At 43.2% G+C, this 27,840-nt stretch overlaps 2 protein-coding genes across 12 annotated transcripts in view; both read right to left on the bottom strand.

The window, feature by feature from the left end:
* Positions 1-8,639, bottom strand: part of LOC105009850 (inter-alpha-trypsin inhibitor heavy chain H3-like) — a 62,466-nt gene extending 53,827 nt beyond the window's left edge. For all 4 annotated transcript variants that reach the window (XM_034287565.1, XM_034287564.1, XM_034287566.1 and 1 more), the window contains exons 1-10: positions 8,534-8,639; positions 7,514-7,671; positions 7,321-7,425; positions 6,909-7,071; positions 6,688-6,798; positions 4,497-4,625; positions 4,297-4,413; positions 3,951-4,119; positions 2,939-3,049; positions 1,431-1,612 (exon numbers count right to left, since the gene is read on the bottom strand). In XM_034287565.1, coding sequence (XP_034143456.1) covers positions 1,431-1,612; positions 2,939-3,049; positions 3,951-4,119; positions 4,297-4,413; positions 4,497-4,625; positions 6,688-6,798; positions 6,909-7,071; positions 7,321-7,425; positions 7,514-7,671; positions 8,534-8,611 — 1,323 coding nt within the window. In that variant the 5' untranslated portion in view covers positions 8,612-8,639. The remainder of the gene's footprint in view (positions 1-1,430; positions 1,613-2,938; positions 3,050-3,950; positions 4,120-4,296; positions 4,414-4,496; positions 4,626-6,687; positions 6,799-6,908; positions 7,072-7,320; positions 7,426-7,513; positions 7,672-8,533) is intronic.
* A 2,715-nt stretch (positions 8,640-11,354) lies between these two features.
* Positions 11,355-27,840, bottom strand: part of wnk2 (WNK lysine deficient protein kinase 2) — a 38,325-nt gene continuing 21,839 nt past the window's right edge. The window contains exons 14-31 of one of the 8 annotated variants that reach the window (XM_029114001.2): positions 27,295-27,347; positions 26,391-26,553; positions 25,506-25,622; positions 24,530-24,700; positions 23,593-23,629; positions 23,290-23,460; positions 22,037-22,938; positions 21,797-21,854; positions 21,520-21,593; positions 20,805-21,397; positions 20,453-20,679; positions 20,274-20,363; positions 18,501-18,716; positions 18,236-18,310; positions 17,052-17,096; positions 16,500-16,831; positions 15,442-15,498; positions 11,355-14,555 (exon numbers count right to left, since the gene is read on the bottom strand). In XM_029114001.2, the coding sequence (XP_028969834.2) occupies positions 14,232-14,555; positions 15,442-15,498; positions 16,500-16,831; positions 17,052-17,096; positions 18,236-18,310; positions 18,501-18,716; positions 20,274-20,363; positions 20,453-20,679; positions 20,805-21,397; positions 21,520-21,593; positions 21,797-21,854; positions 22,037-22,938; positions 23,290-23,460; positions 23,593-23,629; positions 24,530-24,700; positions 25,506-25,622; positions 26,391-26,553; positions 27,295-27,347 (3,705 nt within the window). In that variant the 3' untranslated portion in view covers positions 11,355-14,231. Of the gene's footprint in view, positions 14,556-15,441; positions 15,499-16,479; positions 16,832-17,051; positions 17,097-18,211; positions 18,311-18,500; positions 18,717-20,273; positions 20,364-20,452; positions 20,680-20,804; positions 21,398-21,519; positions 21,594-21,796; positions 21,855-22,036; positions 22,939-23,289; positions 23,461-23,592; positions 23,630-24,529; positions 24,701-25,505; positions 25,623-26,390; positions 26,554-27,294; positions 27,348-27,840 lie in introns of those variants that run through there. The other 7 variants (XM_029114000.2, XM_029114005.2, XM_029114004.2 and 4 more) reach the window with 7 other exon arrangements.

Raw genomic sequence — 27,840 nt, 5'->3', positions numbered from 1 at the left:
AAACCCCCTCACCCTGTGTTTTATGTTAATTCTATTGTAGTCCAGTCCCTGTAGTGTTGATAAACCCTCTCACCCTGTGTTTTATGTTAATTCTATTGTAATCCAGTCCCTGTAGTGTTGATAAACCCTCTCACCCTGTGTTTTGTGTTAATTCTATTGTAATCCAGTCCCTGTAGTGTTGATAAACCCTCTCACCCTGTGTTTCATGTTAATTCTATTGTAATCCAGTCCCTGTAGTGTTGATAAACCCCCTCACCCTGTGTTTTATGTTAATTCTATTGTAATCCAGTCCCTGTAGTGTTGATAAACCCTCTCACCCTGTGTTTTATGTTAATTCTATTGTAATCCAGTCCCTGTAGTGTTGATAAACCCTCTCACCCTGTGTTTTATGTTAATTCTATTGTAATCCAGTCCCTGTAGTGTTGATATACCCTCTCACCCTGTGTTTTATGTTAATTCTATTGTAATCCAGTCCCTGTAGTGTTGATAAACCCCCTCACCCTGTGTTTTATGTTTATTCTATTGTAGTCCAGTCACTGTAGTGTTGATAAACCCTCTCACCCTGTGTTTTATGTTAATTCTATTGTAATCCAGTCCCTGTAGTGTTGATAAACCCCCTCACCCTGTGTTTTGTGTTAATTCTATTGTAATCCAGTCCCTGTAGTGTTGATAAACCCTCTCACCCTGTGTTTTATGTTAATTCTATTGTAATCCAGTCCCTGTAGTGTTGATAAACCCCCTCACCCTGTGTTTTATGTTAATTCTATTGTAATCCAGTCCCTGTAGTGTTGATAAACCCTCTCACCCTGTGTTTTATGTTAATTCTATTGTAATCCAGTCCCTGTAGTGTTGATAAACCCTCTCACCCTGTGTTTTATGTTAATTCTATTGTAATCCAGTCCCTGTAGTGTTGATAAACCCCCTCACCCTGTGTTTTATGTTAATTCTATTGTAATCCAGTCCCTGTAGTGTTGATAAACCCTCTCACCCTGTGTTTTGTGTTAATTCTATTGTAATCCAGTCCCTGTAGTGTTGATAAACCCCCTCACCCTGTGTTTTATGTTAATTCTATTGTAATCCAGTCCCTGTAGTGTTGATAAACCCCCTCACCCTGTGTTTTATGTTAATTCTATTGTAATCCAGTCCCTGTAGTGTTGATAAACCCCCTCACCCTGTGTTTTATGTTAATTCTATTGTAATCCAGTCCCTGTAGTGTTGATAAACCCCCTCACCCTGTGTTTTATGTTAATTCTATTGTAATCCAGTCCCTGTAGTGTTGATAAACCCCCTCACCCTGTGTTTTATGTTAATTCTATTGTAATCCAGTCCCTGTAGTGTTGATAAACCCCCTCACCCTGTGTTTTGTGTTAATTCTATTGTCATCCAGTCCCTGTAGTGTTGATAAACCCTCTCACCCTGTGTTTTCTTACCTGCAGCTGCAGAGCAGCATCAGAGTCCTCATATATTCTGCGTCCCACACCGTTGTTTTCCAGCGCCATCTTCTCCAGGAACTCAAAGTTAACATCCATTCCAAAACCGAGACAGTAGAGCGGGAATTTCTTATCAATTGCTTCTTTTATGTTCTTGTGGATATTTTCCAGGTTGGTCTCACCTGAGAAAAGCAATATTGGCTATCATTGTGTGTCTGTGTCTGTGTGTGTGTGATTCAGACCTATCTGTACTTGTGGGGACTAGAATTCTCCATCAAATTGTCCCTATAAGGTTTTTTGTTTTTTACTCTAGCAAAATCTTTCATTGAATAGGTTTTCAGGGTTACATTTAATTAGAATCAGGTTACAGTTAGATTTAGATGTTGTAGGTAAGGGTTAGGGTCAAGGGTTAGATTTTTAGGGTTAGGGGTTGGTTAGGTTTAGCCATAACGTTTAAGTTCTTGAGGTTAAGGTTTTGGACCTTGTACTGTTTGCTTTAGAGAAATTTACAGCTCTGGAAAAAATAAAGAGACAACTGCACCTTTTTCTTTCCTTTCTAAAAAAGTTGGAAAGGAAGGTTTTGAGTGAGGAACAGAAAGGTTAGAGACGCTTCTATTGAATGCTTCTGTTCCTCACTAAAAACAAAAAAAGGTGCTGTAATTAATGTCCCTGTTTTTGTATTGATTTGGCTACAGTCTGCCATATTAGTCAAGCTCAAATATACAACAAATTACACATGCTACCCAAAATGTCAGGTATAACAAAAATAGCTTGCTATTCACAACAGTCCAGGACTGCATCTTTAAGTCCCTTTTGAATAAATGGCCCCTCTTCTGCACTCTACAATTCCAATAGTATTCTGTTAATGCTGATATTCATTTAAATATGCCTCCACCAATGACTGGAATGAGTTGCAAAAGTCTGTTTAAGAAGCAATTTTTAGGATTTACACCATACAATAGCAGATTTCTCATAACAGTGGTGAAAGTAATCTTTTGAAATGTTGAGCTTCCCAAATGGTTTGGTATTGTCAACGCATTTACGGTCAGTAGATTCTGTCATGACACCCAATGATTTTCTCTCGTTTATTTTGGTGGGCTGGTTGTGTAGCATTTCCTCTCCCATTGAAATTTAAATAAAGCTCTGAAGAAAATCCAAATAAATAGGCATAACTTTACAAATGCAGTCAACCAGCATCTAAGTTAGTTACCTGCTCACATCTCTGTATGGCAACACAAGCAAAGGACATGTGTTCAAAAATAATTTAGGTTCTCTGTTACTGTTACACGACTGGCAGGATAGGCTACTTCAACAGGAATACCAAACCACACATTGTAAAAACACTTGATTTTGCCAGGCCTCGCGTGACCCGGTCTATGAGGCTAGGTTTAGTGTATATCTTACAATTGGACCTGGAGTTATAATTGGGCTTTTTATTTTTGGTTTAGGCATTTGGGATTAGTTTTAGTGTTAATAGGATATATATTCAAGTATGTGTGTGAGTGTACCTGTGGTTGGGTCTCCATCAGTGAGCAGTATGAGGAGAGAGGCTGTTCCCTCTCGGAGGTGTCGGTTCAGCATGTCTGTGCCCCTCAACACCGCAGCATTGATGTCAGTGGCTGAGGAGAGAAAAGGGGCAACCTTTGGATGTTTTACTATTTCACCTGCTAGGCTGTTATTTATATCTCCAATTAGATTAACATTTTGTGCGCTTTAAATGCTACAAAATGATACTTTGCCAATGTTGTTTAATAGGTTAGGTTGCATATTATTTATGTTTTTTTTAATGTAAAATCATATTTTTAAAAGTAAAATGCGCTAAAGTTGGAAAGTGTATATGATAGGAAGTCGTGATTTTGTTACTTAGCCTGGTTTTCACGGTTTCACTAGCATTTTCGCAATTGTGGCACAGTACCCATTTAAGTCTACATCTCACCCTGGGAATGCAGGATTTAGGTGAGGTGAATCCTGTAATGGAATTTCTTGAACTAATGTATATTTTAGATATGTCTGCTTTTCTATTCCCTGGCATGTAACTCTGGTCTTTGTTTGTGACGTGTCTGAATGATATCAGTGAACCGCTGGGTTCTCTGACCATATGTTAATCTGCCTAAACCAATAAGGATATATCTGTCCGTTGTTCTTCAGGAATGTGGCTAGCTGTCTGAAAGTGACTTTTATGATGTTCCCCTACCCCCTTGAGAGTAAACATGTAAGACACCTAGAGGAAGACACAAGGGGGGGCAGGAAGTATAATGAACAAATTCAATGTTGTCTTAAGAGAATGAATGAGCAGTCTTGCCACACACCCTTTTAACTGTAATAAATACTGACTGTTCTGTATTTTCCTCAAAGATTCCTCACAGGTTTATTCCGTTAGCTTTTGTCGCTTCTTTCTATTTGTAAATAAACTACAAATTAAGCCAATAGAATTTTGTTTCTGTACTTACTCCTTATCGATGGAATTATATAACAATTACCATAACAATCATTTTCTATTTGTTACAATGTTAATTTTACCTCCTCTGTCTCTAATATTTTGTACAAACATCTTGGCAGCCTCCAGGTTTTTCTGATTAGCCAGAAGCAGTTCTTCCTTCCAGGGAAACACAGAGCTGTCAAATGTAATCAGGCCGAAGTGGTCGTCCTCCGCCAGGTCTCCCAGGATCTTCAACAAAGCCTCACGGGTCTGATGGATCACATAGTAATCACAATGCAATAATACAACCAACAAATCAATCAATTAAACACTATTAATTGAACAAAGCATTTAATATATTCTACTAGATACTACTGTATGTGTACCCCACTCAGTTGTTAATTATTTAGCTGCATTATAACCTAACAAGCACCACACAATGCACACCTGCTGAATTTTCCTGCCATACATGGAGCCACTTTGATCGATGACGAAGACCACATTCTTTGGAATGCGTGGTAGATCACTGGGAGCAAAGTGATGGACAAAATACCCATCTGACTTCTGAAGAGGTAATAAAAGACAGTGGTTAAAGAACAAGTACAGATAAAGTAATCAATAACAGGAAGAAGGTAGAAGAAGTTCACCTTGAGATCTCCTATGGACTTTTTCCTGTGGACGTCATAGACAATGACCAGGTCTCCGTTCAGGCCCTCCTCTCCACAGCTGTCACACTGACTCTGCTGTGCCTTACTGGGGTAGAAATGGACCCAAGCCTGGAGAGAAGGTGGTCATTTGTCTGGTTTATGATTTGAAATAGAATGACTGCTATAAGCATTAACAAGATCTGATCGTGCGCCAATATGAGGAGAGGAAGGTGTGTCAAATACAAGGAAATGTATTCTCAAAAAGGTAAATCCTCAATATTGGAATGTAAAATTCTAGAGAAGATGGTGGTTATCCCAGAGATATTTGTCCAGACAAAGAGGTGGACCTACAGTGGATATAAAAAGTCTACACACCCATGTTAAAATGACTGGTTTTTGTGATGTAAATGAATGAGACAAAGATAAATCATGTCAGAACTCTTTCTACTTTTAATGTGACCTATAATGTGAACAATTCAATTGAAAAACAAACTGAGCTCTTCGATGGAAAGATGGAAAAATGAAAAATACAAACTTTACAGTAACCTGGTTGCATAAGACATTCAATCTAACATTCAATCTCATGTTAAATAGAAGTCATTACACCCCTGCCATCATTTAAAGTGACTCTGATTAATCACAAAAAGTTCAGCTGTTCTAGTAGAAATTTCCTGACATTTTCTTAGTTGCATCTGAAAGCAAAAGCCATGGTCCGCAGAGAGCTTCCAAAGCATCAGAGGGATCTCATTGTTGAAAGATATCAATCAGGAGAAGGGTACAAAATAATTTCCAAAGCATAAGATATACCATGGAACACAGTGAAGACAGTCATCATCAAGTGGAGAAAATATGGCACAACAGAGACATTACCAAGAACTGTACGTCCCTCCAAAATTGATGAAAAGATGAGAAGAAAACTGATCAGGGAGGCTTCCAAGAGGCCTAAAGCAACATTAAAGGAACTGCAGGAATTTCTGGCACGTACTGACTGTGTGCTACACGTGACAACAATCTCCCCTATTTTTCATGTGAATGGGCTATGGGGTAGGGTGGCAGGACGGAAGCCTTTTCTTACAAATAAAAACATCCAAGCCTGGCTGAAGCAAAAACAAACATCAAGTCCCCCAAGAGCATGTGGGAAAATGTGTTATGGTCTGATGAAACCAAGGTGGAACTTTATGGCCATAAATCCAAATTATATGTTTGACGCATAAACAACACTGCACATCACCCAAAGAACACCATACCCACAGTGAAGCATGGTGGTGGCAGCATCATGCTTTGGGGCTGTTTTCTTAAGCTAGAAGCAGGGCCTTACTCAGGGTGGAGGGAATAATGAACAGTTCCAAATACCAGGCAATTTTGGCACAAAACCTTCAGGCATCCATTAGAAAGCTGAAGATGAAGAGGAAGTTCCCTTTTCAGCATGACAACGACTCAAAGCACACATTCAAATCCACAAAAGTATGGCTTCACCAGATGAAGATAAACATTTTGGAATGGCCCAGCCAGAGCCCAGACTTGAATCCAATTGAACATCTTTGGGGTGATCTGAAAAGGGCTGTGCACAGTAGATGTCCTCGCAATCTGACAGATTTGGAGCGCTTTTGCAAAGAAGAGTGGGCAAATATTACTGCGTCAAGATATGCCATGCTATTAGACTCCTACCCAAAAAGAATGCTGTAATAAAATCAAAAGGTGCTTCAACAAAGTATTAGTTTAAGGGTGTGCAACCAGGTTCTTGTGTGTTTTATTTTTCCCCCTCAAAGATTTCAGTTTGTTTTTCAATTGAATTGTTCACAATATAGGTCACATTAAAGGTGGAAAAAGTTCTTACATGATTTATCTATGTCTCATTCTTTTACATCACAAAAACCTGGCATTTTAACAGGGGTGTGTAGACTTTTTATATCGACTGTAAGTTGCTCATCACTGTCACTGCTTGGAAGACACTGAGGAATGTTGTTTGGCCCACCGACAACTACTCAAGCAAACAATCAGTGTTGAGGTCCCTCAGGTGGGAGAGTATAAGAGACACATTTATGGTTTAAGTGTAAAGCATCTCCTAAGAGATGAACCCTAACTAGATATGATTGTTAGGTGCTCATCTTTTTAAAGTGATATGTGTTATGCATTGAGGTTCTGGTTGTTCTGTAATCATTCTAGTTGTTTTTACTGTTTTGTAAATTACCTCAGTTGAAGTCTGTGTTTTAGAAATGGCATTAGCCAGCTCTTTGGTGCTCAGCCCTCCTTTTATCTCCAGGATGTTAACACCTGGGTACTCTTTGATGTACACGTCAATCTGGCCATATGGAAGAGAAAGAAAAGAGAAATTACTCTATAATCCATGTTAATTAGTGTTTGTTGTTGTTTAATTTAATTGTATGTTTCCCTCTCTTTTTTCTTTCATACCTTGAAATCAGCAACAGGCTGCATGGGTCGTGCGTGGATCAAGAGTTCATACTTTCCCAGGCGACGTTTCAGCAGCTCCTCATATGTGAGTTCAAAGGTCACCTTACTGAGTGCAGCCACAGTCACAGATGTCTTAAACTCCTCAAGGGTCCTCCCCACAGAACTAGAGTGAAATAAAGACTCAACCCATACGAATGCATACATATTGCAGACAGAGAGTGGCCACACACAGGGCTGGTCTTAGCTTTGTGGGGTTCCTGCATGTGATTTGAAATATTACAGCAATATCACAGTAGTATTTGTAGTTCTTAACAGCAGTTTGTGACCACAGCTGAATTCTTAATGTTTACTTAATGTAATAACAAGGAATGGTGAGGACTGACCATGTACACACAAATATACACACACACACCTGACTATACCAGCACTTTGTCCACGAGACACTGCCTGAGTGTACTGCTGCTGGGCCTCCTCCTTCTGTTTTACAACCCCATCATATGTCTTTCCCTCAATGGTCCTGAAGAAGAGGAGGAGTTACACTGTAAATGTGTAATACTGAACTAATTTATGTCTGCAAACTATTATTGTGAAAATTGTAGACCTACATTCTGAATTTACTGATGAAGGCATTCTTGGGAATCTTGACATGGAATTCTATTTCTTGTGACTGGTTGATCCGATTGGCCACTCGACTGGTGATGACAGTGGTTGCATAGCGACTGGTCACTGTGGAGTTGATGTGGAAGCTGTAGATGTCCCAGTCCTTGTTTTACAGTATGAAGGATCAGAAAACAGCATCAACACTCAACTGTTGAAAAACATTTGAATACAAATGCAATTATTTATTTGTTTATTATTGCTTGTGTCATTAGCTTCATATCCTAAATAGAATGCTTAGTTTCCACACTGATGTTCAGATTAACTATTTAAGTTTCGCATTGATGAATCCCCATTGCTTTAATTCTTTCTGCATCCCAATTCCCAAAGTATTTAAGCATAGCAGTTTCTCATTAGCTGTGATAAATCCTGTATTAAAATTAGCTGTGATAAATCCAATGGCATTGCTGTTGCTTGGCTAGCACACCAAAAGCCTCATGCTCACACACATTCCCACACATTGTTCAAACAAACAGTCCCACCATTTGCAAATACACAATAATCTGTAGAAGTCAAAGACTAGTTGATCTGAATCCTGATTGGCTTCGGAAGGCCTACACCTACAATTTGTTTGTCTGCCCTCTAGACTTTAGTAACAGAAAGCCCACACACCCTGAAATAAGAACGAAGCACTGCCCGGGCGGTCTTTCACCCTAGACATAATACACGTTGATGTATGTCTTTCCTAGCTAGTCTAAAGAAAACGTATTCTGTCTGTTTTGGGTGGTTTTAGGGGAACTGCAACCAGGTCAACTACAGACGTGTCACAAAGTCTAAATAAATCTAACCCCTAAACCGAGTTGTTCTTATATTTTCTGCTCTCTGCCCACCAAAAACTGGGGTCAAAAGTCTGAGATGAACCACGTAATCTACACATAAATCTGCATTTACACATAAATGCAGATTCCAATGACATTTCAGAGTAACAGGCATTGTCACAAATTCAGAGTGATTGAATGTGACCCTACCTTATTGGTTGGTGCCGTGGCAACGCAGGGCAGCAACAGCCCAAGGAGGCCGACTCGCACCGCAGCTCCCCCCATCATGGCTTCAGCAGAATTAAAGCCCCAAAATAATACACAGCCTTTTAAAGCTTATTAAAGATTAACACATGCTGCTATTGGCCAGAACACAGAAGGTAAGGCAACAGTCTGTCAACAAAAAGCCACCATGATGTAATCAATGTGTGTTGTAATGTATCAGTTGTGATATTTGGGGGCTCTGATTGGGGGCCCTGCAAAATGCAAAAAGCCTGTAGTTGGTTGATTTATTCAAACAATGGAAGTATAATTACCCCTGTTTGTTTATAATGTATTTCTTATATGTTGTATAGCGGTAAATATATTAATATATTTTAAATGCACAGACTAATCAGCCGTAACATTATAACCACCTGCTTAATATTGTGTAGGTCCTGTAAGTTGCAAGGTAGGGCCTCCATGGGTCCAGCACATCACAGATGCTCAATTGGATTGAGATCTGGGAAATTTAGAGGCTAAGTCAACACCTTGAACTGGTTGTTGTGTTCCTCAAACCATTGCTGAACTATTTTTGCTTTGTGGCAGGGTGCATTATCCTGCTGACAGAGGCCAATGCCATCAGGGAATACTGTTGCCTTCTAAGGGTGCACATGGTCTGCAACAAAGCTCATGTAGGTGGTACGTGTCAAAGTAACATCCACATGAATGGCAGGACCCATGTTTTCCCAGCAGAACATTGCCCAAAGCATCACACTGCCTCCCCTGGCTTGCCTTCTTACCATAGTGCATCCTGGTGCCATGTGTTCTCCAGGTAAGTGACACACACACACCTGTCCATCCACGTGATGTAAAAGGAAATGTGATTCATCAGACCAAGCCACCTTCTTCCGTTGCTCCGTGGTCCAGTTCTGAAGCTCACGTGTTGGTGCGTTTGGCAATGGACAGGGATCAGCATGGGCACCTTTACTGGTCTGCGGCTATGCAGCCTCATACACAACAAACTGCAATGCACTGTGTGTTCTGACACCTTTTTATCAGTACCAGCATTAACTTTTTCAGCAATTTGAGCTACAGAAGCTCATCTGTTGGATCGAACCACACAGGCCAGCCTTTGCTCCCCACGTGCATCAGTGAGCCTTGGTCGCCCATGACCCTGTTGCCAATTCACTACTTTTCCTTCCTTGGACCTCTTTTGATAGGTACTGACCACTGCAGTCCAGGAACACCCCACAAGGGCTGTAGTTTTGGAGATGCTCTGACCCAGTCGTCTAGTCATCACAATTTGGCCCTTGTCAAACCCGCTCAGATCCTTACGCTTGCCCATTTTTCCTGATTCTAACACATCAACTTTGATTGGCAGTACAATGAGCCACATTTTTCAAGGTTTATTTGTCAAATGCACTGAACAACACAACGTCATCCTTCACAGTTCTTATGACATGGCACCCAACAACGTATTGGTTGTTAAGAAAAAGAGTTTATAATCAAAAATATAGCCAGACAGAAAAATAATAATACATTTCATTTTCACAAGTTTCTGCCCTACTAGATCTGTATTGGTCAACTGTAAGTGCTATAATTCTGAAGTGGAAGCGTCTAGGAGCAACAACAGCCCAGCCACAAAGTGGTAGACCCCACAAACTCTCAGAGCTGGGGAGCTAACCACATCACTAACCACCGATTTCCAATGTGTCTCTGGAACTACATCAGCACAAGAACACTGGAGCTTCACAAAATGGGTTTCCAGTGCCGAGCTGCTCTATGCAAGCCTCACATCAACATGGAAAAAGCTGCGATTTTGGAGCAGTGAAAATGTGTTCTCCGGTGATGAATCATGCTTCAGTGTCTGGCAGTCTGATGGACGATATTTGGTCTGGTGGATGCCACGGAGAACACTACCTACCGGAATGCATAGTGCCTACTGGAAAGTTTGGTGGAGGAGGGTAAATGGTTTGGGGCTGATTTTCAGGGTTTGGGCTAGGCCCCCTAGTTCCAGAGAAGGGTCATCATAATGCTACAGGATACAGAAGACATTTAAGACAATTGGGTTCTTCCAACTTTGCAGCAACAGTTTTTGGGAAGGCCCTTTCTTGTTCCAGCATGACTGTGCACAAAGCAGGGTCCATCAAGACATGGTTTCAACAAGGTTTGGTGTGGAGAGACTCGAGTGGCTGGCACAGAACCCTGACCTAAACCCAAAATGAACACCTTTGGGATGAATTGGAACTGTGATTGCAAGCCAGGCCTTCTCATCCAACATCAGTGTCTGACTACAAATGTTCTTTTGGCAGAAATTCCCAGAGACACTCCAAAATCTTGTGGAAAGTCTTTCCAGAAATGTGGCTGCTATTATAGCTGCAAAAGAGGTGAGGGAGCAACTCCATATTAATGCCATATTAAGGCTGGTTGAAACTGTAATGCTTGTTTTCTCATCAGGGATCGCAAACCCAGAACAATCGAATCCACTGAGGTATATTGCATCAGGAAGTGAAACATCTACAAACATGAACATTGACTTAAATTTTAACCAGACTTCAAGTGAGGGGATAGATTTCCTGTAACCCAAGGTAACATATGGTTAAGTACACAAACCAGAGAGGAGCAGAGGTTAAGAAACACCACTTTGAAATGTTCAAACAGATGTACTGTGTTGTTGGCAGCACTACAGATATCAGTTTCAGTATGTGCATTTGTGCAAGTAGTTAAGGGCCCAACCAAATAGGACCTTATTACTGGTGTCTCTACGTCTGGTCAAAGGAAATGCCATGTAAATGTGGGACTAGAGAAGCAATATGACGCAGAGAGAAAATGTTGTCAAGCAAAATCAAGTTTATTATTTATTTCTGTCTTCAAATATATACAATCTTTGTGAAGTAGACCAGTGCTACTAACCAGTGGTCAGGAAAATCTAGAAGCAAGGCAGAGCAAAATTGAATTTTACATTTCAGGTGCAAGTATCACATCGGAGTTCAAAGAGAAAGCCTTGCTGTGTGAAGCAAGCACACGAGTCCAATCAGTAGCTGGTTAAGCAAGATGCTATTAACAGAGAACACAAGTTTCTCTCTGCATGGGATGAAAGAGTAGAGACACAGCAGAACATTCTGCACTATTCATCTAAAAAAGTTCAGTTCTAACTGAACTGACTGACTGTACAGTTACGAAAGGGTTTTAAACCATAATTAGCTAATTGGCAATATCCATGTATTACCAACTTGGCTGGCAAAGCTCACTGTCTGTAATGGTGGCAGACTTGTTTACCTCACACAATCACTTGCTTCAGAGCATACGCTTCTATTGTGTGGTTATTTCGGAAAAGTTTTGCTGTTTTTTCTGTCAGTTCGGTATTATTGTACAAGATGTTTGTACTAGGCTGGTCTTATTAAGAATCTCAGGAAAACAGAGGAAGAGTAGTTAAACTGTGCAGTTGAAAGATCGACAGCTGTATTCTCATTGGAGTAGCCTACTTGGGTCTGGGCATTAAATGACTTGATATACCTCAGGGATTCTTGAAAATCAGGAGAATCTATGTATTTATCATTCTTCATAATAATAAAAATATATGTATTGTTGCATTAGTTCAGCTTTAAAAAAAAAATTGGGGGATGTGAATTTGGGTAAATTCAAATTTTTTTGAATATTAGAAATATGTGTAATATTTTTTATTTTAATGTCTGCTGTCTTCTTGGAAATTAGCAGGTTCAACTTACCCCTTCTTCATGTCTTTGTTTAATGAATTGCAAAGTCTTCTTTCGGTAGATTGAAATATACTCAAATCACCAGGGTCACAACCATAATATGGCAACTTTATCTCTCTTTTTCTGTTGATATTTGTTTGTTTGGTGTGGCTGTGGTCAACTGCCACTAATGGCTAATCCCATAAAGATGTTTTGATTATATTAGTGAAGTACTATTGAATGACTTGTACTTTCCATGTTCTGAACATGATAATTTTTTTCTTTTTGCACTGACTCAATACAGTATTGTAAAACATAACCAAAAAGATGTTTGGGGCATACTATCAAACAAAATGTAGTGCTAGAATGCATCAATCAAGACTTAGTTTTATATATACATATAGAAAAGGTAGTGACATGAATACAGTTACTTATTGGATTTTTATAAAAATGATTTGTCTGGTTGTGATATCTGATACTTTGAAATGTTTTATTTTATAATTCAAATGTAGATAATATTGAGAGAAAAGTGATTGTCCTGATTTTCTTGATTCCTTGCCCTGCCATTTCACATTACTGTAGCTCAACACAGTGCATTAAACACAAAAAAAACGTAAGTAAACAAAAAGAGAAATTATTCAGATGCAAAATTTGGGCATAGTGTAGAACATGCCCCATTTAACCTGCTTTAGCCTTCCTCACACTGTTTAACGTAAAGTACAATAAACCGACTGTTTATTGCATGAGGTTGATGACCGCCATGTAACACTAGCTACCCCCTAGAGAATGCCATGGTCTGGGTCCATGACATCCTGCGCACCTGTTTTCAGTTCCAGCTTTAGAGTGCGTTTTCTTGCAGGCTCTGGTAAGTGTTGCGCAAAACCACGTAGCTGCTGCATCTTGGAGACCATCTCACGCCCTAGCATCAGTGTGAATATTACAATGCTTCAGAAGATAATGCGCCCTCTGTTGTTATAATTGTCAAGGAACAACCAACAACAGGGTTCTGCTCCCAACATTCTCAACTGGCATTCTGAATCTGACCAACCATAAATGCAGTATAATGTGTATGTTAATCACGCAATTACACTGAGTATCACTGCAGGACCAGCCGTTTACGTTATGCGCGATCGCATTATCCGGACTCCGCTCAAATGGCCTCATGCTTGTCTTGGGAATTAATTAAAACTACTGCTCAAGGCACACTCTTAGGATATTTCTCCTGAAGATGAAGTTCAAGTTCTTCACTATTTCTTAGGACTACTTCTAGCACTAGTGTTCCAGTTAGGACTGATGTAGGGGGAGTAAGTTCATAAGCACATAAACAATAGAGTAACAAAGCAGACGAAGCTGTATGATCACCAGGGCCGCACGACTGGTTACCGGGGGTGGGAGGGGGGTCGTCACGTTTTGGGGCTATGTTGGTAACCAGGGTGACACGGCTAGTAACCTGGGTGACAAGGCTTCACAGTAATGGCATGACGGTGAAAGGCTCTCGGCTGGGTTAGGACAGAGCCCTGCAGCACTTACTGTACACATGGATCTCATATGACTCACACACACGGACGCGAGGGGTGCGTGTTATTTACACAAACACACAGGGATTGTCTGCACGATACACACGCCGAGGTACTACGCACACGTCAAACATGGAGTTTCTGTACAGACACACAGTATGAATGGAAAACATGGAAATACTGTCAATACACAGAAAACCTATACACAAACAGATGAGTGTAGTATGTACATACACGTCGTAAACACGACGGCACATTTATACACCTAATAAGACATATGTCCCTTGTAAATATGAGGTATGTAAATTGAGGTTGATAATGTGATATACATTGAAAATTTACTGCATATGGGCTATATATATATATACAAATGCTTACTATGTACATACATGCTGGTTAAATGTATACAATTACATACTGTGCCTAGAGCTCTGACTAGATATAACTAATTTTTGGTAACAAAGTTGGAAGACATGATACTATAGGGGCGGCAGGTTAAAGGGTCCTGCTTTTCGGGTCGGGAGCCTTGTAGGGTGGAGCAGTGCCCCAAGCTGGGAGCACAGCAGGCAAAGCAGCATACACCCCTGAGCTCAAGGGGGACAGCATCTCAGGCCACTGGCTCACGCAGAAGGGTGAGAGCGGTGAAGGCAGAAGCCCTCCGAACAGGTCTGGGGCTGGACGGGTCACCATGTAACCAGGCTGGAACCCCCCTTCTCCTGGGGAGCCGGTCCTCACTGAGCCCGGTGCCTGGCTGTCAATCATTGGCCACGAGAAGGGGAGTTGTGGGCGTTCGGAGCCACGCGCTGTCCTGGCAGGCGCCTGAGGAGAAAGATGTGAAAGGTTTTCTTTGAGTTACCACAGGATTTCATCTTAACTGTGCCAAATCTGACTTCAAATTAGGGCTGTCACGATAGCACATTTTCACTGCATGATTGTCGTGGCCAAAATAATTCCCCAGAACGATATTATCATATTATCATAATAACAATGCTATCCGTCAAATTCATCTTTAACTGGGTTTATTTTGTATTTTGTCTCTTGTGTCAACAAGATGAACTGATAAACAAAAGATCCGTTAAGGCCTAACACCGAGAGGAGTTACAACATCATTTCCGCCTAGTGACTGAGCAAAAAAAAGTATGCGTCTTTGCGGATCTCTCCTGGGGGTTCTGGAGGGGCTAACTAATTGATTTCAATCCCAGTGTATAGGCCCGGACTCGTAGTTTAAGCACATGCATCGTTTGTCCATACACTCACCTAAAGGATTATTAGGAACACCTGTTCAATTTCTCATTAATGCAATTATCTAATCAACCAATCACATGGCAGTTGCTTCAATGCATTTAGGGGTGTGGTCCTGGTCAAGACAATCTCCTGAACTCCAAACTGAATGTCAGAATGGGAAAGAAAGGTGATTTAAGCAATTTTGAGCGTGGCATGGTTGTTGGTGCCAGACGGGCCGGTCTGAGTATTTCACAATCTGCTCAGTTACTGGGATTTTTTCACACACAACCATTTCAAGGGTTTACAAAGAACGAAATATGAAATAACCACTCGTTACAACCGAGGTATGCAGCAAAGCATTTGTGAAGCCACAACATGCAGAACCTTGAGACGGATGGGCTACAACAGCAGAAGACCCCACCGGGTATCACTCATCTCCACTACAAATAGGAAAAAGAGGCTACAATTTGCACGAGCTCACCAAAATTGGACAGTTGAAGACTGGAAGAATGTTGCCTGGTCTGATGAGTCTCGATTTCTGTTGAGACATTCAGATGGTAGAGTCAGAATTTGGCGTAAACAGAATGAGAACATGGATTCATCATGCCTTGTTACCACTGTGCAGGCTGGTGGTGGTGGTGTTATGGTGTGGGGGATGTTTTTTTGGCACACTTTAGGCCCCTTAGTGCCAATTGGGCATTGTTTAAATGCCACGGCCTACCTGAGCATTGTTTCTGACCATGTCCATCCCTTTATGACCACCATGTACCCATCCTCTGATGGCTAATTCCAGCAGGATAATGCACCATGTCACAAAGCTCGAATCATTTCAAATTGGTTTCTTGAACATGACAATGAGTTCACTGTACTGAAATGGCCCCCACAGTCACCAGATCTCAACCCAATAGAGCATCTTTGGGGTGTGGTGGAACGGGAGCTTCGTGGTCTGGATGTGCATCCCACAAATCTCCATCAACTGCAAGATGCTATCCTATCAATATGGGCCAACATTTCTAAAGAATGCTTTCAGCACCTTGTTGAATCAATGCCATGTAGAATTAAGGCAGTTCTGAAGGCGAAAGGGGGTCAAACACAGTATTAGTATGGTGTTCCTAATAATCCTTTAGGTGAGTTATTGAAAAACTGAGAGGAGTTTTTGGAAACTTCAGTTTCGCCTAGTGAATACGATATTATCATATGTGTATTATTAACATCACATAAATATTTCCTGTTTTTAATATCACGGTTATCGTCGATTCCAGTATATCGCGACACCCCTACTTCAAATATACCAAATCTGACTTCAAATAGCATCTCTGTTTTGAAAAGACCGCTGACAAGGTTGGCCTATCCATTGTAGATATGGGTGACCAGTTATTTTATAATTTCAAAGAAAATAAACACTATCTGAACAAAAGCCTAAACACACACACTGCGTCCAGAAACACAAACACACAGCACATTTAGCTACATCGTCACTACTACCAAATATGCATAGTACGCATGCATACATACATACCGTATCCCACAGCTACTCACATCTTGAGCACTGGCCATCCTGGCTCTGGTTCCAGGCCCCCTGGGGTAATCGTTCCAAAGTGAATGCCCACTGAGGCTGAGGGAGCTGGTCCGTGGTCGCTGGGAGACAACCAGTGCCTCTGTGGTCCAGTCGTCCACTAGCCTGTGGAGGTCATCGGTGAAGGACGCTGTGTAGGAGCCCGGGTAGGCGCCGCTGTACCTGCTGGTCTTGTTGTTGCTGTTGTTGGCCTGGGCTTGGGCCAGCCCTGCTATTGGCTGGTGAGTTGGAGGGGTGGAACAGGCCGCCCCTTGTTGGGCCGGCTGATTGGTTGCTCCTGGGCCCGCCCCAGTCCCTAGGAGACGGCCATACTGTTCAGACCCTTTGTAAAGTTCCTACCAGCTCGGCTGCTAAAATATTAAGTTTGAACTATAACAAAATATATATATTATCAAATGTAATATACCCATTTCTACTTATCAGAGGAACTTTGCAGCAACAACTGAATTAATGAATTAATTACATCCTTTGGATTCTCTAAAAGGCTAACATCTTAGCAGCTAAGAAATTATTACCTCTGGCCCGCTCTTTACCAAGGCAGAGTCGTTTCAGCGTTGTCCCTAGGAGAAAAACAGAGTTAGAACACTATTGCAGCATGAAGACATAAATCTGCATAGACACACATACAGCCAGCCTGCCGCACAGAGCTGCTTTAAAAGCAAGATGCAACATCATCACATACTGTACATAACACCGTGTGAAAGTGCGGTTTAGTCAACTATCTGAATTTGGCTAGACTGGCCAATCATGCAGCCCCTCGGTAAGTCAGCCACAGAACTGCGAAAGGTGCAAAACAGTAAGAGAGAGAGCGGAAAAGAGGGCGAACGATCCAACAGGGTGGAACATAACAGTTGCTGTGTGTAGCCATGCAGACAGGATCCACCACGCGTGGCTGCTTGGGCAGAGGCAGATATACATGAAACACTCTGTGCTGACCAGACAGATGGATAGTAAGACAGGTTTACAAAGACAGGAAGACAGACAAACAAACACAGACAGACAAACAGTGTGAGAGACAGAGGGTAAGACAGACAATTAGACTGACACTGACAGACAATAAGACAATTAGACAAACACAGACACAGACAGACAAAACGACAGACACAGACAGACAATTAGACAGACAGTAAAACAGGCAATAAGACAATTAGACAAACACAGACAGTAAGCCAGACAATTAGACAATAAGACAGACACAGACAGACAAAACGAGACACAGCCAGACAAAAGACAGACACAGACAGACAATTAGACAGACAGAAAAACAGACAATTAGACAGACACAGACAGACAAAATGACAGACAATAGACAATTAGACAGACAGACAATAAGACAGACACAGACTGACAATAAAACAGACAGGAAGACAGACAGACAGTAACGGTGAGCTGAGAACACTGTGCTGCTGCAGTGCATCATATTGTTGTCCATGCACTACTGATCAGCCAAGCACTACAGACAGACAGACACACACACAGGTCCCTGTTGCTCCGAGATAGAGACAGGAAGGGATGAATGAGGAAGACAAAAAGTTAAGAGATAAGAAATGAGAGATGAGACACTACGAGACCCAAGGGGGAGAGAAGAAGAGGTGAGGTAGAGCAGGAGAGGAAAAGGAGCCGTGGAGTAGCTGAGTAAGTGGTTGAGCCATGGAGGAGAGGAAGAGATACAAACAGATAGACAGAGACACAGGCCCACTGAGGAATCTAGCGCGTGGCTTGCTACTGGATTTATAGGTCACTCTCTCGGGCGCTGGAGGGTAAGGGGGCCAGCCTGTGGAGAGGAGGATGAGAAAAGACACCAGAATAAGACGAGCACACAGCCCTGACCTGAACCCACAGTCGAGATCCATATAAATGTTTCGGGGAAAACCTGGAAATATTAGGACATTTCCCAGAATTTTCTCAACACTACTGACAGTGTTCTACTTTAGCAGTGCTGGAACATGCAGTTGGAAAGTCACCTTGGACTGGGGGAGCTTGGGTTCCTGTCCCCTCTCCGTGTAGTCCGGCTCCAGCGTAGATGTTGTCTGAGGAGAGGGAACCTTTCAGGGAGCAGGGCTGCTGTGTCTGGACTGGTTCCGAGGTGGCAGCCTGTTGACTGATACCTGAACAGGCTTTGCTTTCTGCCTGGACTGGAGCTTTGGCCGGAGATCCATTAAGACTTACTGTATGCTCACCTGCACAGACAGAACAACATACATATTACACACAGAAAACCTGTAAGTATTAACATGAAATGCATTGCAAATTACGCTACTTTCAAAACAGCATGCATAACCCCAAACCCTCTGAAAATCTGAGAAATGGGGAGGTTGTCGGGGTAAAAGCTGGAGACAAACTATTTTCACAATTGTAACATACACTATACCTAATACTTATAATAAAATGTCATTCACACAACATTATTATATTAAAATACACTGACAGACGTTATTGAGTCATTTTACATTTAGACCTTATTAAATCACTTCACATTTACACACACATTATTATATTAAAATACATTGACACACATTATTATTTAGTCATTTTACATTTGCACAGACATTATTAAGTCACTTTACATTGACACACACATTATTAAGTCACTTTACATTGACACACACATTATTAAGTCACTTTACATTGACACACACATTATTAAGTCACTTTACATTGACACACACATTATTAAGTCACTTTACATTGACACACATGTCATTAACTGCTTGTGTACCAACGGGTGTCTGCATTTCCTGGATTTCCTAAAATAAAACTTGGTTCAACATGGGTCATTGAAAGATGAGTGTGGGGAGATTATTAGAAGATGAACTTTTCATTTGTGGATTAATCCTCAGAGTAGATGAGCACATATTTTTTTTCTGACAGAATATTGTGGCAAGGCCATTTTGGTGAAGGTGTTGTACTAGGTCTTGGGTTTGTGCAGTGAAATATAGTTACTGCAAGCTCTTAGTATGAGCTGTGAAGTAGTTAGCATGCATTGTAAAAGGTGTGTGTGACAATTTCTCCTAAATTCTGTGTTTTTTCAAACTGAGCTAGTTAGCTAAGTGTGGAAAATATAGAGCATTGGGCTTTAAATAACCAGATAACATAACTAGCCTCTGTGCCACATCCAAACGTTAATGTCTAGCTTGATCTAGCTAATGGTTTAAGTAATGTGTAACCAAAAACGTCTGCAACCAAAAACAGCTATCTCGCTACCTTTGTCTTTTCGTTAGCTAACATTAGCTAGCTTTGAGCTGCCTGGGGTTAATGATAGCCAGCTAACTTACAGAGGCTAGCTTCTGGTCTTCAAGCTGATGTTCTACACAGCAACAGCAGCTATGGTGTTGCTAAGCATCAAGATGGCTGTATTAGAACTTTTGTCGATATAACCATGGTACCCTATATCTGTGTTACCAACTGAACAGGAACTCTTCGTGAATATCTGAGGCGAAGAACCTTAAAAAAAAACAGTATGTAGACCAAAATGGGGAGTCTGTTGTGTAATTCCAATCAATATGATGCATGTTGTCATCGCCTTTGTGGCTTAGATACGATGGTAGGGATATTTTAACGTAACATTGACCTTGAACAAAACTCGACACAGTGTCACAGACCAGCGCTACAACTTAAACCTGCTACTCTATCCCAGTGACTCTGACACGAGGGACAACTGGAAGCGTTGGGAGGGGGGCATTTATCCGGCTAAAATAAAATGACTTATTAGAAAGTTACACAGTTATAATTCTGACCCGGGCCCTTGGATTCCTGTCGGCAAACCTGCTCTATCCACAGCGTTGTCTTGTCTGATAGCTGATGACCTTCCTTGGCTTTATCTCGGTCTTAAAACAAACAAAAAGACAGTTTCAAACCGGAAGTATTCTTCAGAAGAACACTGTCAATGGGCGTGGTTTTGGTGGCTTGTGCTTACTGGTTTTGCTGGAGTCGCTGGTTTTGGTGGTGACATTCCTCAGCTGTTGCACCAGAGGACTGAGGAGTCTGCCAGCCTTGAGCTTGTGCTTATGCTTATTCCTCCGCTTGGGTGGGGCCGTGTGCGAGAGACCCAGAGGGGGGGGGGTGGCTTTACCAAGCCTGAGGTACAGCAGCTCTATCTCCCCTCTCTGATGGGCCTGGAGCTCCGAGATCTCCTTCAAATGTCTGTTTGGAGGAGACAGAGAAGTGAGTGAAAGTGTCCTGATAAAGGGTAAGCTGCCAGACCCCTCACAATAATGGTCATCTAGACTTTGACACGCACACACGCACACACACACACACACACTTACTTCTCCCTGAGTCTGTTCAGCTCTCTCTTCATATCCGAGTCCTCAATCTCAGAGTCGTTGTCACTACTGATATAAGCCGAGCTGTGCACGCCCCCCTGGCGGCTCGGCGAGTCAGAGCTCTGCAGACTGCTACTGCGGCCCGAGCGCCGCAGGAAGGCCACCGCCCTCTTCATGAGGTCACTCCCTCGACGCTCCCCTGAGCGGCCGTGGCGTGAGGGCGTGGCCGAGGGCTGCTTGGCCGGACTGCTTTCCGAGTCCGAGGACATGAAGCGCGCGTGGACCGTAACGTCCGCGGACATGGAGGCGGACATGGAGGCGCGTGGCAACGACCCCCGCTTGGTCACAGAGGGAGGCGTCTCCAGGTAGAAGTCCGGCGGGGCGGAGTACCGGCTGCCGGAGGTCATCAGGGCGATGCAGTCCTCTGCGCTGACAACGGAAAAACGTCCGATGGTGGCGGAAGGGGCTATGGCCCCAACCTGTGAGGCGCAGTGGTCAGAGAGGTGGCCAGCAGGGTGCGCCGGGGAGGTGGCGCTGCTCCAGCTCCTCTGTTTTTGCTCCCCTTGTGTCACCATATCAGGAGGGCCTGTGTTCATCTAAAAGAAATAATTTGCATGTGAAAATATAGAGGGTCTGTAGGCAGGAGGGTTGACTACGGTGCCTATGGGTGCTGATGGATGGTTGCTAGGGCAAATGAAAATGCACCGCAATACAGTACCTTAAACCGTCCTCTGGATCCAGAACCAGAGCAGGAGGTTGAGTGGACTACATTTTGTCTCCTAGACATGGGAGCTGCACAGGGAGGAAGCGAGAGAGATTGTTTAGGTCTTTCAATTTACTACAGTTTCCAATTGACTACAGTTTTCTTTTTACATTTCCACAACAGCTGTTCAGTTAGTTATGGTAAATAGTGTAGACATTTCATCCTGTAATTTGACCTTTTTATCGGTGGGAGCGATCGCAAGACTGTTATAACATAAAGAATATGTACATACCACACACAGCAGAATCACTCATGGTGCTCAAACTGTCCATCCTCTCCGGGATCTGAGGCTGAATGATAGAGGGAGGATTGGGAAAAGAGACACGGTAAAGGAGTGAAGCACAGACAGAGAGGGTAAAGGCTTGGTAACAATGGTAACGTTACATTAGAAACGTCAGAAAAGAGAATTAGCTCCACATCCAAAAGCACTGCTGGGGCTCGTTTAAAAGCTACATGAATGGAATGTGTTTACCAGCTGTTCTCCTGTCCGGTAGCGCCCCTCCCCCATCGGTCCAGGGGTGCTGTTTCCTGACCCCAGGGTGGCGCTGTCGGGCCCAGGTGGGGACTGGACGTACTCCGTCCCGGAGCCAGGGGTCTCGGCCATGCTGCCTGACGGGTACATGGGGGCGTACTCCTGGTACAGCAGGTTCCTCAGCTTCTCGTCCAGAGTCTTGATGGTGCTGTCCACAAAGCCCCCCCTGCCCCCCAACCCTCGCCCCTCCCCGTCCGATTCGCCGGGCCCCCCCGCCGCATGCTGGTGGGGGGCGGGACTCTGCGGCAGAGAAGGGGCCTTGGCTCCGCCCACCGAAGAGAAAGGCTGCTGGAGGACCACAGGCTGCTGGGAGCGGTCACCACGGGCTATGGCGGAGTAGGAGAGCTGCAAGGACTCCCTGGCGGAGGAGGTGGAGGGGTCCTGGATGGGCAGAGGGGTGAGAGGAGCCGAGCCCACCTGGGCTCCACCACTGACGTCCAGGGACAGAGGCATGACCAGCGGGCAACAGGGCACCTCCTCCACCATGGAGGCAGTGCAAGCAATCTCTGCCATCTGCTGGGTGGCTTGGACTGGGGAGATGGCACCGAGACGCCCTCCCCCCTGGTACTCTTCCCCGGACGGGGAGCTGCGAAGACCCGCGGAGGGGATGGCCGGCGGGACGGAGGCTGGCTGGGTGTGATGCACCCTGGGCAGAGTTGAGCTGTGAGCCTGGCCTTCTGGAGGCGGGCCTGAGGGGACAGAGGAGGCGGGGACATGGGACATAGCCAGGAGGAGAGGGTCTGTGGAGGAGAGGATGGGAGGGCTACAGAGGCCATATCCCTCATAGGTGAAGCCCCCACTTCCCCCAGACACGGAGTTGGCTACAGAGGAGGATGTTGATACTGCCGGAGGAAATGAGAGAAGATCCAAGATTAGAGACGCAGAGATGATTTGACTAGTATGCCCATAATTCACCATTCTACAGGTCCACATACAAAGACCTTCCATATGAAAACAAATTCTCCATTCTATAACAGGTATTGCATTTTCTGACTGACATGCTTAAGAACATTGTTAAAAAAGGGAATCCAGCTGCCTTTCTGAACGTCTTCTACAACTGCAGTCTCAAACCCTCCTGAATGCTGACAGTGACCGGATGCCGTTACTTTTTCTTAACACCAGAGGGCGGTGTGTCGCCATGTTTTCACTGGGGCGGCTTGGTGCTAAAACGGTCACAATTGAAAGTCAATGACCTCTGCCCGACGTAGTGCCTGCAGTCCCACCCTCTGCAGACTGGCCTGTCACCACACTCCCATCAGGCTGTGCAGCTGTCATCGCGTCATGCTGAGTAGTCCCTTCCTGGCTGGAAGTGGGAGTCTCCTCCACAGGACAGATGATGAACCATCTCTTCCCCGTGTGGAGCACTAGGGGACGAGAGAGGGGAAGTTGGAGAGAGGAAGACACTAGGTATGGCAGCCAGGACATCCCACTTACAAACACAAAAAAAGATGAAGAATCGAAAGAGAGTTTGCTAGAGAATTAGAAGGGGGTTTTACCATTCTGCTGATAAACGGGTGCTCCAGGCTGCTGACTCTTTAAAAAAGATCGAGGGACATAAAGAAGACAGACATGAAAGATGCATAATGTGTGTCTGTGTGTCTGTGTGTCTGTGTGTGTGTGTGCGCGAGTTCTGAAATACACTAATTAATTATTCAATAAATGTACATGCAAACTCATGAATATTGATTAAAAAAAATGACTGGCATGAGAGCACGTGGGGACATATTAAAAGGATGGGAGTGTTTTTGGTTCTACTATGGTTATTAATACAGAAATAGGGGTAGTTTACACACATGAATGGTAGCTTAACTATATATGGTGTTAATTGAATTCCTAAATAAAGAAACAATAACGTTACCTTAAAAAATATACTGTTAGTTAACACTGGCCCGTATGCTGTGTGTTATAACAGGGACACAACAGCAGGCTTCTATTCATTTATATTTCCTTAATATGACACACAAAGAACCCCACATTTAACTCAAACTCTTCATCAGGCAAAGGTTCCCCAGAAACCGTTAAGAGCTGAGGATGAATCATTTCAGAACTTCAGTGTTTCTCAGTGTAATCGTAAAGCACAAGGAGCTGCCATGGCTCATAACTAATTAAATAAAAGCAAATGTTTTTTCTTTTTTTTTTCTCCCCTCACAATTTCAAGAGGTCGAGATTGCAATTATGCATTTAACTTATGGCAGCAACGCCATAGTGTGTTTGGAAGAGTTAAAGGTTGAGATGTGTGATGAGACAAGGCAGTACTGTCCAATATCTTACCCCACACGAAGAAGCTGAGCCTACTTCCTCTGCGTTCTGGGGGACCCCAGCCCTGATACTATGCCACAAACATGGCAGTTACTTACACCACTGCTCTTGAGGTCTTCTGAGGTTCTCAATAAACTGTGTGTTACTGTGAAGGTTTTGGGATGGCCCCTTTACCTCTCCACCCGGCCCCCCAGAGATGTGTCCCAGCTGGGGACTTCCACCCAGAGAAGGGGCCGTCTCTCCCTCCATGTCCTCGCTCAGCATGTCCTCAGCTTTGTCCACAATGTCCTTCAGCTGGTCAATGAACATCTCCTTCTCATTGGGCAGGATGAATCCATTTTCCGCCTCAGAACAAACAAAAACATTTCAGGTTTTACTGTGCTTGTTGTGGAATGAAACAATAATAATAAAAACCATTACAATTTTCCACATCAACAACATAATATCAAACCCCTAACCTTAACCCTAAACATACCTCTATTTCTAAGCCCAACTGTAATTGTTACTTTAATCCCAACCCCTAAATCAAAAATAATCCCTTTCCTCAAGGGAAAAATGTCCCTACATGGTAAATTTTTGGGGGAATTTGTTGTCCTTACTGAAATAAGAAAACGCACATGGACACACAAAAAGACACAGGATGTAACCACACAGATGAATTATTTCTGGTGCAATATTAACATGTGTATACAATTTCAATACAGCACAGGTAGAATGACGACAGCACAGCTGGTGAGGTTGAGAGCCATACTATACATAGGCTGAAGTGCATTATAAAGTCTTTCCACTGTAGTGTACAAGAGCTTGTGGCCCCATTGAAATATTGAGTTATCTTTGGAAGCTATCAAAATAGCTTTTCACTTTGCACGGACAGAGGAAACAAAGGTCCAGACCTGGGTTCACATACTACTCCAAATATTTCACATCTTTTCAGCATCTGCTCTAACCTGCCTGGCTGGAGTGACAGACGGGCAGGCTTTAGAGATTTGGGGCCAATTCTAATTATTCCGTTAAGCCAAAGCTCAATCAAGCACAGATTATTTGAACCTGTGGATGTGTCCCAAACGAGGTACCAGGGTCAAAAGTAGAGTACTATATAACAGAGTGCCCTTCAGCAAGGCGGCCCGGTCTGCTGTCTTCATGACCTCACCATGTAAATGGCGATTTCCTCCGGAGCGTCTCCATCCAGGTCAAACTTGAAAGTCACCATTTTGTGGTTGTGTGTCTCCAGCTGGCACTCCACCATCTTGTCCCCTGTGTTGCACACCTGATGGAAAGAAGAGGAACAGGCTAAATGTGTGACCAGGAATGTGTATTTACTACATTGACCTTCATTGGCACCTGGACAATAACACCTTTTTTATTTTTTTATTTTAGGAATTAAGAGCACCAAAATCATACGGTTGGATTAATATATTGTCCAAATTAAGCAATTATTTATTTAGTATTTGTGTTTAAGGACTTTAGTATTTGGTTGTTCATCATTTTGCCTGCTAGAAGAGCCTGAAGTCCATGACCAATGAACCCAACCAGACGCTGGGTATCTACCCCGGTGATGCTCTGCCAAGCCTGTACTGCAGTCGTCTTCAGTTGTTTTGCCTTACACCTCATCTCTAGCAAATTAAGGAATGTTCAACCGGATTTAAATCTGGTGATTGGTCCAGTCAATAACATTCCCCTTTTTGGCCCTTAATCACTTTTTCAGTTTTTATGGCCGTTTCTTGGGGCCACTGTCTCGCTGTATGATGAGGTGCTGACTTATGAATTAGTAGGCATTTGCTTTTACTTAGCACAATAATACATTTAAATAAAAGCTGAGAATAAATAGTTAATCCTCAGTAACTGTTAGATTTCAAAAGAAGAATAAATTATTCACACTTCCAATATTTACAGGGGGCACATCACCTAAATACAAAATTGTTTTATGAACGGTAATGTATTTTTAAAAACATGTTTTGGATTAATAGCTTATGGATGGCTTAAACTTTGCCTGCTAATCAACCTGAAGCGAGCATCACTGAGCAGGTGGGCTTACATTGAGCATGCTCAATTTGGGTTTGTTGGTCTTCTCCTGGCGTGACCGTGTACGCGAGGACTTGCGGTGGTGTTTTCGTGGCTTCCCGTCCCCTTTCCCACCACTGGCCGACCCATCGTAGCTGTCACTCATCTCCTTGCCCGAAGCCACGTCTGAGTTCAAACTAAAGGCAGGATACGGAAAAGTTAGAAGATTCTCTTTTTTCCCATTATGTTTCTGGTATCTTCCTTTTGTCTTGTTCTCGGCTCATGAAACAGAGACAACCTGGAACTGATCTAATGCATGTACCTCTATAATGGCATTCTGGTGTAGTCACTAGGTTTCAGGTTAACATTTCAGTGAGACAATCAGCTATACTTCAATCAACAAAAACCTAAACGCAACGTTTTTCCGCTAATACAGCAATACTACAACAGCCCCGCTACCATAGCCCCGCTACTACCACCTCGCTATGACAGCCCCACCACTACTGTCCCACTAATACAGCACTGCTACTACATCCCCGCTACTACATCCCGCTACTACTGCCAAACTAATACAGTCCTGCTACTACTGCCCAGTTACAACAGCCCAGCTATTACAGTACAACATCTACAGCCTCAGCTACTACATTTCCGCTATTACAGCCCCACTACTACAGCACAGCTACTACAATCCTGCTATTCCATTCTCGCTACTAAAGCCCCGTTACTACTACCCCGCTATTACATCCCCGCTACTACAGTCCTGCTACTACAGCCCGTTACTATAGCCCTGCTATTACTGCCCTGGTACTATATCTCTGCTACTACATCCTCACTATTACAGCGCCACTACCACAGCCCAAGCACAGCAGCAGTGAGGTACATAAAGGGGGAACACCTAAAAAACATTCTAGTGAAAGTCTGAAGGTCATGCCACCCACCTGTCATAGCCAGTGTAACAGTGAATCGACATGGGCTTCTCCTGCACTGGCTCCTGGGGGTGACACAATGGGGTGGTTGTCAACATGACACAGGAGTCAAAGTGGTCAGGATGGTGGATGTGTTGTACAGTGTTGTGGTATATGGAGTCAGGATGGTGGATGTGATGTGGTATATAGAGTCAGGAGGGTGGATGTGTTGTACAGTGTTGTGGTATATAGAGTCAGGATGGTGGATGTGTTGTGGTATATAGAGTCAGGATGGTGGTTGTGTTGTACAGTGTTATGGTATATAGAGTCAGGAGGGTGGATGTGATGTGGTATATAGAGTCAGGATGGTGGATGTGTTGTGGTATATAGAGTCAGGATGGTGGTTGTGTTGTACAGTGTTATGGTATATAGAGTCAGGAGGGTGGATGTGATGTGGTATATAGAGTCAGGAGGGTGGATGTGATGTGGTATATAGAGTCAGGATGGTGGATGTGTTGTGGTATATAGAGACAGGATGGTGGTTGTGTTGTACAGTGTTATGGTATATAGAGTCAGGAG

This window comes from Esox lucius, chromosome 17 (genome assembly GCF_011004845.1).
Source record: "Esox lucius isolate fEsoLuc1 chromosome 17, fEsoLuc1.pri, whole genome shotgun sequence".
NCBI lineage: Eukaryota > Metazoa > Chordata > Actinopteri > Esociformes > Esocidae > Esox > Esox lucius.
This window is presented reverse-complemented; position numbering and strand designations above follow the sequence as displayed.